This window comes from Terrapene carolina, unplaced genomic scaffold, assembly GCF_002925995.2.
Source record: "Terrapene carolina triunguis isolate 2854851 unplaced genomic scaffold, T_m_triunguis-2.0 Scaffold32862, whole genome shotgun sequence".
In the NCBI taxonomy this organism is placed as follows: Eukaryota; Metazoa; Chordata; order Testudines; family Emydidae; genus Terrapene; species Terrapene triunguis.
Window position 1 is genome coordinate 351,401 of NW_020697213.1, and position 15,321 is coordinate 366,721.

At 46.8% G+C, this 15,321-nt stretch overlaps 1 protein-coding gene across 1 annotated transcript in view; it reads left to right on the forward strand.

Annotated features, from left to right (window-relative positions):
* Positions 1-14,712, forward strand: part of LOC112118515 (cytochrome b5) — a 34,909-nt gene extending 20,197 nt beyond the window's left edge. Inside the window, exons 2-5 of the mRNA XM_024216870.3 lie at positions 694-822; positions 2,296-2,322; positions 11,080-11,111; positions 12,347-14,712. Of these exons, the coding sequence (XP_024072638.1) occupies positions 694-822; positions 2,296-2,322; positions 11,080-11,111; positions 12,347-12,437 (279 nt within the window). The 3' untranslated portion in view covers positions 12,438-14,712. The remainder of the gene's footprint in view (positions 1-693; positions 823-2,295; positions 2,323-11,079; positions 11,112-12,346) is intronic.
* The last annotated feature ends 609 nt before the right edge of the window (positions 14,713-15,321 follow it).

A 15,321-nucleotide genomic window follows, 5' to 3' on the forward strand; every position in this document is an offset into this window, starting at 1 on the left:
ATGGCTCATGCATGGAAGGAAAGGAAAAAACACACAGCAGGAAAGAGTTCTCTGCAAGCAAGAGTGCCTGGCCTGCCCAGCACGTTCTGTTCAGGAGCCGTGAGGAGGTGCTCTCTCTGTTCTGCCTAAATAGTCACGGTCACTGCTGGAGTATACTCAGCGTCTCAGGCTCTGCTGTTCGGGGCTCCTGTGCTTGTGTGTTGCTTGCACTCACGGCTCCTCTAGAGGTGAACTCCTGCTCATATCCTATGTGGTGCTTCTGCATGAGCATACGTCTAGGTGCATCAGGAGTCAGACCAGCCTGTCGTGGCTATGAACCTTAGGGACTACAGAGCAGACATGACTGAGAGGGCCGAGTCAGTGCACTGTGGATGTTGGGGAATTGCTTCTTGTTGGTGGAGGGATTTTTGCTGCCTGTAAAGCAGGTAAGGCTGGATTCCAGGTGCTTGCCAGACCCTGCAGTGCTCTCTCATTACTCATGACTGCCTGAAGGGGAGGTTGCAGACTTGGACCTTCAGTGGGGTTATCTTGAGCTGTTCTGCGGGGGCTGTGATGAACTGAAAAGATTGGAGTACATTTGCAGTGTTGGGCCCAGGACATTACCAGAGTGTGTGTGTTTGTGGAGGGGACTGGAATTCTTCTCATTGCTTTTTATCCCTCAGCCTTGGGCTCACTGAATTCTTTCTTTTCCAGCATCCAGGTGGAGAGGAGGTTTTGCTCGAACAGGCTGGTAGGGATGCCACAGAGAGCTTTGAAGATGTTGGGCACTCCACAGATGCCAGGGAAATGCTCGAAGAGTACTTCATAGGAGAGGTTCACCCGGTAAGGAACAGTTGGGTGTGACAAATCCAGAGGGAACTCTGTGCATGCCCCCTCTGGGTAATCCAGCAGACAACTACATCAAGATCTGTCCTACTAAATGTGAAGTTGCTGTGTACCTCCTTCCTCCACCCCAAAAAAACAAACAAATCCCAAAACACATGCAGAAATGTAGGCTGTAGATTAAAATCTAAACAAGATCTAAAATCTTCCCCATTCAGAGGCTTCTGAATACAATTTAGTCAATGTCCCTGTCACAAGGTGCACCTCTCACTGCTGGGCTGGGGTTAGCTCGAGACCGACATTGCTAGTCATGGTTGCACACCATCACTCCGACCCTGGTCTGCAGCTCCTCTCACTCCAGGACCCACAGCGGCTCCTTTGCGATTTAGTCCTCCAGCTGGGTCACTCAGCATTCCCCCTTCCAGGGTTCAGTCCATCAGCAGTCGTAGGCAGTCTGCCATTCACTGCTTGAGTTCCATGCCATGCCCTCGGGACCCAGGCTTGCCATCTTCTCTGGGATCCAGTCCAGGGACTCTCGGCTCAACAGTTTTGGGCTCCTTTCTCTCCCCCTCACTGCTCCTTCCTTGGACTGCTTCCTACCTGTCTGGCTCCCCGTCTCTCTCTGGGTGTACCAGCTCCAAGAATCCCCTCCTTGGGAGTGACTGCTGCCTGCCTTCCTGCAGTCTATCCTAGCCACCCAGTCTGTAGCCCACTACCTGGCTTTACAGGCCCCCCCTGTTTCTGCACATATGAGCCTCTCTAATTAACTGCCTCTAGCCTAAAGCTCCCCTGTTTGCAGTCTAATTAGCTGATTAACCCCCCACCTGGCCCAGTTCAGCTCCTGCAGGGCCAATGTGGGAGCTCACCCCATCACAGTCCCTTAAAGAAATTCCTTTGAGAGGCTGTCTCTGCAGGGGGTGTGTCTGAACTCCTCCTTGCCTTGTGGATCAGGGGTTGATGATGTGAGACAGCTGATGCTGTGAACCCTGCATTCTACATGCTTTGTGATTAAACTTGCCGTAAAGCCAGTGTCTCTCAGATGTCAAGGCCTTGGTCACAGCCAGGGCACCAGAATGGGGGGCGGGGGGAGGGAAGGGAAGGGGCATGGCCCCATCACTTTTAAAAGTAGGAGGGCTATGCCCTCCCACTTTTTACTGGCCGTAAGGGTGAGCAACAAGTGGGGAAGGGAGGGAAGAGGTGCAAGCGGGAGGCGGGGCCGCGGGGGAAGAGGCAGTGTGGCGCCGGTGGCCTCTGTTCGGGCGCCGGTGGCCCCACCGCTCTTAGGGAGCTGCTGCTGCTGGTCACAGCGAGGAGCTGACGTTGAAATGTTCCAGGCAGCTGCCCAGGTGGTACTGGCTGGGTGCCTGCTGATTCTTCTGCGATGGTTGAAAACTTCTTTCCAAAAGGCAAAGTTACAATGTTTGCAATTTTTTCTCTTCTCTTTTCTCCCCCCACCCCTCCAAAAACCTGCAGTGCGATCGTAAAAACGAAGGCTCTAAGGTAAGAAGCAAGTGTTTTGTTTCCCCCCCCCTTGTAACTTAGTGTCTAGGAGTCTGCTGCGTTCAATTAGCAGATATTTCATTTTGCTTCTACACAATATGTTAGGCATTAGCCTAGATGGAAAGGTTACACAAACCATAGGGATTGGACGCTGTGGTGAAGAGACCCAAGAAAGTGTGTGGGGGGGGAGGGGTTGAATGCTGCTTTGGAGAAGAGGGGGGCTCCCAGCCGTGCCAGGAACAGCAGGGCTGTTGCATTGGATATGAAGTGGAAGAGAAAGATGGTATCTTGCTTTGCAAATGAGATATGGCTCATTCTTTAGGGAGCAGGGATTTGTTGTATTTTATTGCATTTATTTGGCAGGAAAAGTTATTTTTGTATTCATATTTGTAAACCACTTCAACATGAGCCACTAGACAGAAAGCCCATTGTTTAAAATTGATGATTGAGTTGCTAGAGTTGTCTTTCCCTCTTTTTTTGCCACAGTAATACCAACTTCTCTGGGTTCTCATTGCAAATCCAGTGTATAGATCAGGCAGATTGAGTTTGAGGAACTGGGAAATATGCAGGGTAAGGACCACACAAGAATTATTGAGCAGATCCCCATGGTAGATGTAACTTTTAGTATGATGGCCTAAATCAGCCAACAGTTCTGGTTCAGACACAGGAGTGTTTAGCACCTGTCTGTCCCCAGATGGTCTCATGGAATATAAGCAGGAGAGGACCCATCCGTTGCCTTGCAATTCTGACTGTGTAAATGAGGTCTACGGAGTCTGTACATGCTCAGGTCTGGTACGCGACACGTTTACTGAAAGAGGAATAAAGTGGTTTTTTTAAACTAGTTCTAAGCATTATCTGTGCCTTGTTTTTTTTGTTTTTGTTCGTTTTTTAAACTCTTCCTCCCCAGTTCCTGTTGATAAAGATTTGAAACAACCATGATGTCCTAGTTCACAGTTTATTGAACTTGTCCTGAGAACATCAACTTTTGATTGTAAACATGTCCAGGAAAATGCCCTACTAATCTGAAAGTGTTCCCCAGCAGCCAAGAGATTTAAGCCAATATCACCATGAGTTTGTGGCATTTGTTGAAAACGCCCTTGCTTAGACAGGATCTGCTATTCTCATGTGCAGTATTATAGTCTTGAGAGGTTGTAAAATCCATACCATGGTTTGGTTTGTGATATGTCGGAGGGCAAAAGATCCTTGAAAATATGAGTAACCTGTTCAAATGTGGAAACAAACTGCACCAGTACACAGCCAACTACACAACCACCCAAATGAAATGTCCATTATAGCGGATGAAAATGTGTAAGGATATCCTAGCAAGGTTAGTCCTATTTGTATTCTAGTGAGTGGCAGGCTGGAGGAACATGTCTTGTTTATGATAATGTTACTTGTTTGCAAATTTATGCATGCAGTGGTGGCCAGAAAAAGGAGACATTTTACCTTGCTTCCTGTCCTATAAACACCCACTGTGATATTTCATCCTAAGCATAGGAGAACACCACAATTCTGCAGTAAAATCAACACTGCAATAAAGTAAATATTTCCCTTTGATCTTGTAGGTGTTTTTAAGGCACCTGTCCCCTTGGTATCTAACTTTTAAGATCACCTCCTGTATCTTAACTTTAGTTAACATTTGTGTAACTAAAGAGGTCTTAGTGTGACATGGTTCGTAGCTTGGATGTGACAAGAATCTCTCAATCCTCTCTACAGAAGGAGGGAAAAACCCTCCATCCAAATTTCCCCACTGCCAGGTACAACTGATGGGTTGCTTTTGAACAGTTGCACTCTTGTTAACTACTTATGTAGTGTTGACTTCCTCACTTTCACTATGTGCTCAGCAAAAGGCTACTCCTGTGAGTCTAACAAAATCTTCCAGTTGCAACTCCAGCAGTGGAGGATGCTTTAAGTACCAATGGTTGCTCATATCTAGGCCCTTCCTATTCTAAGGGCTGAAGAAACCTCTTGGAGGCAACCTGCTCACCTAACTCAAGATTAGCCACGTGATTTGCAGAGTGTGCTTGCAGGGCTTGACCAGCTTTTTCAAATACTAGTATCAAAATGCACTGTTCTCACTTAGCACTTATGTAGTGATTGTTACCCTGAAAGGCTGGATATGTGACACATACCACAACATCTCGTACTGATATGAGAAGGGAGCCATGGTGATGGTAGCTCAGGCCTCTTTTGGGTACTACTAAGAGAACTGGAAATTGAAAGCTTTGGTGCCAGAATATGGACGTGTATCATACTGTCTGGTGTAGAAGTATCAACAGCAAAAAAATTGGCCTTGACAGGGCCAAGTTGTTAAATGCTTGGGGGAGGCCTTTTTTTCTGTCTTTAGTTACTGACTAGTGTCTTTTTGACGAGACTCTGCTACTGTAGTTGGCCTTAAAGCCTATGGGTATCCCTCTTGATGTCTTGCGCTTCACTTCGTGTTCTCTTGATCTACCTTCCATAGGGAAAATAATATTTGAAGGATGGATGTGTGACAGGTTCCCCCCAGGGTGCCACCCAGAACTGGGGTACTACTGAGCTCCATGACCCACTAGCCTGGGCTCCCTCTCACACTATACTGCTGTGACAAGCCCTCCAGCCTGCACTTTCACTAGCATACGCACAGGTAGGGGCACACCCAGCTGCAGTTACAAGTAGGCTCTCTGACCAGCCCCTGCATGGGCAGGCTACTCCCAGCTCCTCAGGCATGCACCCTCTCTGGTGTATAAACCCAAAATTGTACAGTCTTGTGCTGCACAGGGAACTGTACAGCGTAAGCTCATAAAATTTGCCCCTTCCCTCAATGTGAAGAAGAATATGCAACAGCCTTTTGCCCAGAGATATGATTCCCACACACTGCTGTAGATGAAGCAAAAGATAAAGTGCTTATAAGTGATAGCAAACCAGATCAAAGCAGATTACCTAGCAAATAAACAAAAAACGCAAACTAAGCTTAATATCTAAATAGATTGGATATGAATAGCAGATTCTCACCCTAAGAAATTATAAAAGCAGGCTGCAGATTCTTAAGGGGCAAGCTGCATTTGCTTTGCAGCTTGGAATCCCCAAGTGTTTCATTCACAGGCTAAAAATCCCTTTAGCCTGGGTCCAGCACTTTCCCCAGTTCAGTCTTTGTTCCTCAGGTGTTTTCAGGAGTCTTCTTGTGTGGGGAGTGAAGAACACCACTAGATGATGTCACTCCCTGCCTTATATAGCTTTTTGCATATGGCGGGAACCCTTTGTTCCCAAAACTTGGTTCCCAGACCAGTCTGTGGGAAAATACTGACATCCCAAGATGGAGTCTGCAGATGTGGTCTCCTCACATGTCATCGTAGAGTCGTAGCAGCCATCGCTCACAGGCTGTTTGGACCCTTCACAGGAAGGCTTACCAGGTGGGAGATAAGCTTCTGCTAAGACCTATTGTTTTTTTCCCAAATTGCCCTAAATAGGCGCTTCCCCACTCATTATCTAGATTGAAAGCATATTGTCTAGTGCGCGTTGCCCAGATGTATCTACATTTGAAATACAGATACATAGTCAATATTCATAACTTCAGATACAAAAATGATACATGCATACACATAAGATAATCCTATTCAGGAAATTATAACCTTTTCAATAACACCACACGACTTATCTTGCATGAAATACATTTATAGTTGTCATACTCATATGTCACTGAAGTGCAGTGTCACAGGATCATGTTTATGCTGGGTGTAGTGGGTTAACGGTTGTCCTTCCTCTTCTGGCTCAGTGGGAGGCCACGCCCCAGTGCCAGGGCAGGGCCAGGCAATAATACTGTCTAGGCCCCTCAGGCCAGGCAGAGCAAACAAACAAACAAATGGTCTATTGCCTGAAGTCCTGGCTCAGACAGACGGCAGACAAACACAGGCTTTGGCCAAAGGTTGGGAGGCTGCCACCCCAGGGTGGGGTTGGCAGCAGCAGCTAGGGGGATCCAGGCCCACCCTGCTCCACCAGCCCAAGGCCCGAACAGTGGCAGAGGGTTCCGCCACTGGGTCAGCAGGGCTCATACTGCAATATGCTGACTTGGGTTCTAACACCAAAACTGGACCAGCGTCTGGTTTCCCTGGGCTACTTCCTACCATGGTCTTGATGAGGGGTTTCGTGTACTGGGGTTTTCTGTCTCCTTGGGATATATGGTGAGCAGCAGTTCTTCTCCTGGGTCAGTCTCCTCTAGGGGCAGGGCACAGCGCACCTTAGGTTCAGCTGCAGGGCTCTGCACCAGGTTGGAGACATCTGCTTCCTTCCCTGGCTCAGGCTCAACTGGGCTAAAGGCCCTGTCCTTTATACTTCCTGTCCTGCCCCTTAGCTTCCGGCGGGAGGGGTGGGGCTGGCCTGGCTCCACCCACTTGGGATCAGAGTGGCTCCTCCCCCTCCGGCTCAGTGGGAGGCCACTCCACCTCATTACACTGTGCCTTTCTGATCTGCCCAATGAGTCTCCCAGTCGGGTCCTCTAGCTTAGACAGCCTTTTGTTGGTTGGTGAGCTGGCACTTTCACCTAATCTGTGGCGATGTCCTTTAATGCATGCTTAGATGCTGTTTGAAGGATGGTTAAGGCTACGATTTGATCACGGAAGTCATGGAATCCGTGACTTCCACAGACCTCCATGACTTCAGCCCGCAGTGGCTGGGAGCTGTAGGCTACCCCCACCTCCCGTGGTGGCTGGGAGCTTCGGAGTACTCCTGCTGCCTGGAGTGGCGGGGGTCTCCCACAGCTCCCCAGCTGCCACAGATGTGGGGGGAATCCCCTGGAGCTCCCCAAGCCCCGTGGGCAGTGGGGGATCCCAGGTAGCTCCTCAGCCACCAGTGGCAGGGAATCCCCCGGCAGCTCCCCAGACTAAAGGGGAAAAGTGTACTCTCTGAATGTTGGTGGTGCCTGTGTAGATACTCCACATTTCAAGAGGATGGATTAAGAATTGAATGGCAGCCTTCGCTGCTCTAGCTCAGGAGAGCTAGGCATGGTTCCCTCTGGAGATTGTCAAAATAGCTGAACAGTTTACTAGTTGATCTAGTAAAATGAAGCCCCAAACCCCGTCTTTCCAGGCCTCTGTGTACATTGCTGCCTGTGGCTCAGGACCGGAGGGAAAAAACTGAGTCATTCAGTGTTTCTTCCACAGAGCTGGTGGTTTTGTGTTTACACAAATTGGGATACTGAATAAACCTTGCCAGCAAATTATTACTTTGTTTTTGTTCTAAAGATCAGCAGCACCTCAGTGTGGGATTTGAACCTCACTCCCCTGACATCAGCAGAGTGTTATTTCCACACCTTGAACCGCAGACCTCTGTTTGCATCATTCAGTGTGTCCTGATCACTGAACTGTTAGTGTTGTCAGATTCAACCCAGGAGACAGACCTAACCACCTGGGTTTGGCCTGAAATCACGAATTCTGTGTCAGCATCACCATGTGATCTCTACGGCTTCTGCTGAAAACTTGGGGACTCCCGGATCAGAACCTGGGTGGGGAGGCATATTGGAAAACTACCCTTGAAAGGATGGGGTGGAGAATCTGTAATAAATGGAATCTAATTAAGGAGTTAAATGTGTGTCTTGCAGTTGGCTTCTCCTTGTACTTGACTAGGAGACTTGGTCTGGCAACAGCTCTGCTTTAGACAGCCCTTTCATTAGACATCCTGAAGAGGCAACATCATCTTTTTCTGCAGTCTGTTGGGAGGGTCTGTTTGTTCTGTTCAGCTATGGAGAGTATCGTTCAAACCAGCTCAAACCCCAGGGTAGTTATACAGAACAGCAGGCCTTTCCAATTCTTCTCTTCTTATTTCAACCCTATTTCATAAACCGATGCAAAGCCACATCCGTCAATAAAGGGTGTATAGCAATGGGTGCCAGCCTGAGCAGCTGTGCTGAGTATGAGAAGGAGAACGTACGTCATTTCACAGCTTACTGTGGTGGATGGTGAGCCTCCAAGGGGATCTAAAGAAATTGGAAGATTGAGCAGCACTATGGAAAATGCATTTGAACTTGGATAAATCCAACATAATGCTCACTGGTGGGGAAGAAAGATCTATCCTCTTCTGACGGGTTCTGAACTTGCAGGGTGCTCTAAGGAGAAAGATCCCTGCTGCTATCCTTAGTTCAGTGGAGAAGAGCAGTCCAGTGTGCTGCAGCAGTCTAGGGGAACAAGTAGGTGGCTCAGGTGTATTTAAAAATAATAACAAAAGATGGAAATAATACATAAAATAGATAAAAGATGTTGCCTCTTTGATATCACTTTCCTTTTGAGGATCTCAAAGTTCTTCTCCAGCACAAATGATGGTATCCCTGCATCTAAAACAGCATCTTAATTTCAAAGACAGCATAAATTGCAAAGGGCAGCACATTGGTTAGAAGTGTATTGGGACTTATGGAGGATGAGACACCGTAGAGGACCCTGGAAAGGGGAAGTGTTGTAGGGGTATTCAGTTCTCAGAAGGTCCTTCCTTTCTTCTGCCCCATAGCATGAAAACAAGGGATCACATATCCCTCTCATACTTCATCCATTTCACACTAAGTCAAAGGAAAGAAAGTATTTTTACACATTGTATAGTCACTTTGTGAAACTTACTTTCACTGAAGATCAATACTCTTGCTTGTATATACAATCATATATTTTAAAAAACCCAAACCAGCCCTGGGCTGGCTTTGTGTCTCCTTGTTATCTGACACCTTTTCACAAACACTAAAACTAACTCACTTTAAAAAAAAATGAAAGGGGATGATGATGTGGACACACGATATGCAACTCTTTAAGCTAAACTATGAAGGGGAATAATCTTAGACATCATGGCATCAGTTGATTGCCTAGGGGAAAAAATCTTTCCCAATCTCCATGTTAAATACAAAATTACGGTTTTGTCAAGATGTTTTATAGATGTTTATACTTTCCTCTGAAACATCGGGTATTTTGATCCTGGATGCAAGGTATCTGGCTAGCTGAGCCAATGATTTGATGTTTTTGGCAAATCCTTTGTTTCTTTCGTGATGTGGGCTAGTTACAGGCTTTGTCTGTCTTAGGGGATGGGGTAGCATGTCCCTTAATGGCTGTAGTATCTATCCACATAGTATCCCTATGTAATAAAGTATAGTTGTGACCAGAGGTCCCGATCAAGATTGGACCCTGTTGTGCATAGAGATAGATGTGGTCCTTGACCTAAAATGCTTATAATGAAAGAAGAGAAGGGGGAGGCTGAGATTAATGTAACATTTTGAGGGTTTTTAATACATAAATATCAACTTTCCCCTACCTGCCCCTTCTAGGCATTAATTGTTGACTGACTTCTTGTAGGTGTTATGGAAGAAATGGATCTTTAAAAGTGATTTGAAGGAGGACAGGGTTCGTAGCCTTACAAATCAGTTCAGGGAGGTAGTCCCATAAATAAGGAGTGACCTGGCAGAAAGCACAAAGCTATTTATGGAAGGAACAGACAAGTGAGTGGTCAGTAATGGAATCACCAGGAGATTGGAAGAAAGTTGGGGATAAATACGGAAGGACAGAGTAGTAAAGAGCTTTGGTGGTAAAGAGAAGAAACTTGAACTTGACCTGGTGGACGAGGGTTAGGCAGCAGAGGGAATTACAGGAGGAGGATGTGATGTGGTTAGACATGTGGGCAAGGAAGATGACTTTAGAAGCTGTGTTTTGACTAGATTGGAGGGCAGCAATGGTGGCTATGAGGTTCCAGCAGCTGAGACCAGAGATGAAGGCCTGAATGAGAGTTTCAGCTGCCTGGACAGAAAAGGATGAATTGGAAATTTGATGGAGGAAGTGTTAGGATTTGGAGACATCCTGGATATGTGTAGTAAGTTCAAGGGAGGAGTTGAAGAAAATTCCTAGATCCTATGCCTGAGTGTCAAGAAGGTTGGTGGTGTCAACAGTCACTGGGGGAAGTAGATACAGTTTTGGAGTCCATTTTTGGACATATTAAATTGTTGGTGAGACATCTGTGTCAGACGTGGAATTTGGTGGAAGGACAAGAAGTCTGGAGTGGAAAGGTAGATTTACAAGTAATCATAATCCATAGCACATGAAGTAGTGTGAACAGATCACCCAGAGAAAGAGAGAAGAGGAGGGGGCTGAGGATGGAGCCCTGTAGGATTCCCATGGAGACTGGGAGATGGGGAAGAGATGAACCTGCCAGAAAAGATGCTGAAGGAATGATCACACAGAACCAGGTAAAAGCCAAGAGAGGCAAAAGTTTGAGGAGGATGAGACTGACCATGTCAAGCAGCGGGGGGGTCAAGAAGATGAGAATGGAATACAGGCTCAGTGATTTAGCCAGGAAGAGATCATTCAGACTTGGTGAGAGCAGTTTTGGTCGAACGCCAGGCGCAGAAGCCACACTGGAGGGGGATCTATGATGTAGCTGCAGGAGAGCAACTTGAGGTAATGGTTGTAGATAGCACATTCAATGAGTTCAGAGGTGAAGGGAAGAAGTTGGATGGTTGGTGCAGACAGGTGGGGTAAAGAGTTCATTTTGCTTTTAAGGATGGGTAAATCTAGCACATGGTTGTATTTAGAGGGGGTTTGAAGTGTGAGGTTGAGGAGGGAGTGGAGTCAGGGAGGCAAGTGAAGAGATGTGGTAGAGAGCAAGTGAGAACCCTGTGTTGGTTATGGAAGGGAAAAGAGATATGGGAAAGGGAGGAAGATGTGAGGGTTTTTCTGTCCCCCTCTCTATGGCAACTACATGTTCAGGGTTGTAGTTCTGTCAGTATAACTCGTATAATGTATCTCTTTTTCTCCTCAGGATCCAAACACGACATCCTCAAGCCAGTCAAGGTATAGTACCCTGTTTATATCGGAATAAAGAGGTCTGAGGGCTGGGGCACTCTGTAGCATTACATATTAATTCTGTGCCTGTCAGTGTACGGAGCAGAAATCCCAGAACCTTAATGCAGAGCTCTTGAGTGCAGCCAGTCTAAGATAAGTAGCCAAATTGCAGCCCAATGAGTTCTATGTGAGTCCACAGTTCCCCTCTTTAATATGCAGGAGCCACCCATGGAGAGAAGTCCCAGCATGCAAAGCTCCATCCTGTTCAGAACAGCTATGCTGATCACTCCTAGCGATCTGGGACTTTGTCTTTGGTTCACACTTTCATTTTAAATATTACTCTGGCTGCAAACTGCTCCACTGTAATGCCAATTTAGGTGAATGTCATAGATTCCTGGCCCACTGTGAATGCATTATATGGATTGGCAGATTTGTGGGAGCTGCTGTTTTACTGTCGAGTGGCCAGTCTAGTTTAGCTGAAGTCCCAGGTAGGGCTGCCAGGTGTCCAGTTTTTGACTGGAACGCCCAGTCAAAAAGGGACCCTGGCAGCTCCTGTCAGTGCTGCTGATTGGGCTGCTAAATGTCTGGTTGGCGGCGCAACGGGGCTTAGGCAGGCTCCTGGAAGCAGCCGGCATATCCGGCTCCTAGGTGCAAGGGTGGCCACGGGGGCTCCGCACGCTGCCCCCGCCCCGAGCACCAGCTCCAGAGCTCCCATTGGAGCCCGACATGCTGGCTGCTTCCGGGAGCCACGGGGAACCCTCATCCCCTCTCGCACCCCAACCCCCTGCCCTGCCCGGAGCCCTCAGCTCCTCCCACACCCCAAAGCCCTGCCCCAGCCCAGTGAAAGTGAGTGAGGGTGGGGGAGAGCGAGTGATGGAGGGAGGGGGAATGAAGTGAGCAGGGGCGGGGCCTCAGGGAAGGGGTGGGGCCTTGGGGCAGAGGGCAGGGCAAGGGTGTTCAGTTTTGTGTAATTAGAAAGTTGGCAACCCTAGTCCCAGAAGTATGTAGAGTCAGAACAGGTTTCTGGATTTCCATGACTGATGTAGAAGGCCCTCTTCTGTAAGGAAGCCAGTTAGCTTGGCTGGAGGTGAGCTCCTCTCAGTGTCTAAATATGTGGTCTCTCAGAGAATTTCCCAGGTCAAACCAGTCCAGATTTGAGCATGTTGGACATTAGGAATAAATTATTAATTTGCTGCTGTCTTCTGTTTTGTGTTGTGTGTTGATTTTTTCCCTCTCTTCTGTAGTTTCTGGTCAACATGGCTAATCCCCATCTTCGGCGCACTGGTCATAGGCTTAATGTACCGATATTACATGTTGGATGGGAAATCTTCTTGATCTGGCCTCGCTGGAACCTTGAGAAGCATGAGAGCACACGCATGCGAGCAAGAGCTCTGGGGTTTTGGGTTTCTTAAACCTTGCGTATTTTGTTCTTAGCTTTGAGTCTGTCTAGCAATAGTGGTGTCTGCAAAGCCAAGCTACTGTTAGAGAGTGTCTGTCCAGACTCTGGGATCCGCTGCCCTGTCTCGCATTCTCTTCAGAGTCTTGTATGTGCGTTGGGGCAGGGGGTGAGTTCCATTATATGTCTAGTCTGTCTCGCTGTAATAATCAATCATGGGTAACGTTTCTTTTAACACCTTTTTGTTAATCCCAACAATGTGGAACAGCTGCTAGCATGTGAGCCTGTGAAATGCCTCTCTCTTTCATGTGAGTGAGCATTGTCAAAGAAACTGCAAGCTGTCTACAATCCCATCCAGCAGAAGTGTTCTGAGACTGAGCAGAACAGCTTTCCCAGTGCACCCAGGCAACACGAACAGGAGCAGCAGGAAATTGCTAGCTCTTGTTGTCTCTTCATATATGTAGCTGTTTTTAAATGGTTAAGCAAATATATATATTTTAAAAATGATCCATTTCACTTTGTAATATTTGTCTGTCCTGTAAAATGAGAGCTCACAGCTGTTGTACTTGGGACCCCAGCTCCATAGGAACTGATAGCTGGCTTCTTGGAACAGTCTCTTCTCTCTCTCCCTGAGCTCTTCATCTTGACACATGTTCTTGGGTTAAAACACATTCCAAATTTAAAACATGAGGGGTGGGCCGGACAAAAACTATCTCTTCCCTTGTACTGCCTGGGTTCCTGGGGAGGGCTAGCAGGAAGAGTAGCAGTTAGAACTCCCTGCTTGGGATTGGTGTATGATATTCTGGTTTTCTCTTGGGACTGGAGTGTGGATGTTCCTGTTTTCCTGTGTCTATTCCAGAAGCTACCCTCTGCTGTCAGCCCCAAACAGGGAAGAGAGGCAGCACAAAGCATGCTTTATGCATCATGAGGCATTGATCTTTCCTATCTCTTCCAGTAGTGTAGTCCTATGGCTCTACAATCTGTGGTAACTGCAGTGAGAAATACAATACACCACCAGGTAGAAAAGAGGAATTAGTGTTCTGGTTCCTACCATCCCTCTGTGATTTTATTGTTTCTAACTTGCTCTGAGACTCTTTCCCAATTGGGGGCATATTGGCAATGAGGAGAGCACTGGAGCAGAGCTGGTCATTGGATAGTAGATAAGGAATGCCCTCCTTTCTTTATTGCTTCTCTTTTCACTGCATGCTTCTGTCCTGTATATGAGAACACTATCTGAAAGGATTTTTTTTTTTTTTTTAGCTGCTGGTTATTCCCCACTTCCATGCAGCCAGTGTGCTCCCCAAAGTTGCTGTTTAGTTGAGTCTTTGAATTCTGGGAATTGCAGGCTTGTTTTTTCAATGTAAAAAGCCATTAAGTCTCTCTTGATAGGAAAGAATGACTATTCAAATGGCCTTAACTCCCCTCCAACATGCGGGATCCTGTCACTACCACCACCATGTCACTCACGTGGCTTAGCACTAATTAGCAGGCTTTTGGGGCTGCTGCCTCGGAGTCATCTTCCATATCAGGATTCCTTAGAACAGAAGTATTAAAAGGCCCTTCTCTTTGGTGCAGGACTCCCCTCCTCTGCTGTGGATTATGTTCTGTCTTCTATTGTGAACTGCGGGAGATAGAAAGGTGCCATCCATAGTGTGGGGAACCCTTGCGTTACAGTGTGGTGCTGAGAATTGCTAAAACAGTTTTTAGCCGTTCCATCCATTACAAGCTGTCCTTGGTCTGCTGCTACAGGGGAAGGGACTGAACCCAAGGTTAACTTTAACAGTTCATCAGCCTGATTTATGTGTGTGTGTTGGGTCCAGTTGTACGAGGGGTATACATTTGAGCCAAGCAAAATCCATTGGGAAAGATCTTGCAAATATCCATGATTTTTAAAATATTTAAAAAGGATATATGGGGTGATCTGGCTAATTATAGACTGTAAGCCTGACATCAATCCTAGGCAAAATAATGGAACGTCTGATACAGGACTTCATTAATAAAGAATGTAATCCATTGTGAGTTAAGCATATGTACAGTCTAGTTTGTCCTTATGAGAGAACTAAATATCCATCATATAGAAATCCCCCCCCACCCCCTCACTCAGCACTACATGTATTGTCTTAGGCAGCTAGAGCCACATTTTGATATCTGTGGAAACCATCACGTTTCAGCCAGCAGTGTCCACTGTGGTCTGTGGGGCACTTACTTGTCTATTTCCACTGAGGATAGACTGTGGTGTAGTCCACAGTTTGGAATCAAAGTCAGCAAATATCTGGAGTGCAGACTGTTGGGGAAGCATAGTGCTCTGTAAGAGAGCTGTGAGTCTGGTCATCAGCTGTCTAGTTCTTCCAAACAAAGGGGATACTTTTGTGAGTGACTTGTTTGCTCATTAACAGCAGTAGGGGCTTATTTTCAAGTCTGTATTGCTACTTTACTAGGCCTAGTTGGCATCTAATAATATCTGCCTCTGGGTTTCCTCTAGCAGGATCATATTATGTATGTATTCGAAAGGAGAACTATAACAGTTGTTTGCTCTAATTGAGTGCATTCAGTGTGCTTGACGGACACTTGCACTGATTCCTGGAGCAGTAATTTGCCACTGGTACTGTAAAATGGCCATATTTAGTTGCATCTGATTCCTGGGGTAAGGATGGCATGTTCAGTTTCCTGCTGCTGCTGGAGACCTGGCCACGAACACAATTAGAAGTTTGTTGACTGTGTCGAAGGACCAAAAATTCATCAGATGAGCAGTCGTGATAGGCAGGTTGGACTGTCTAGGACTGAACTAGGATAGTGCTACTTGTCCGTATAGAAGCACTGGCA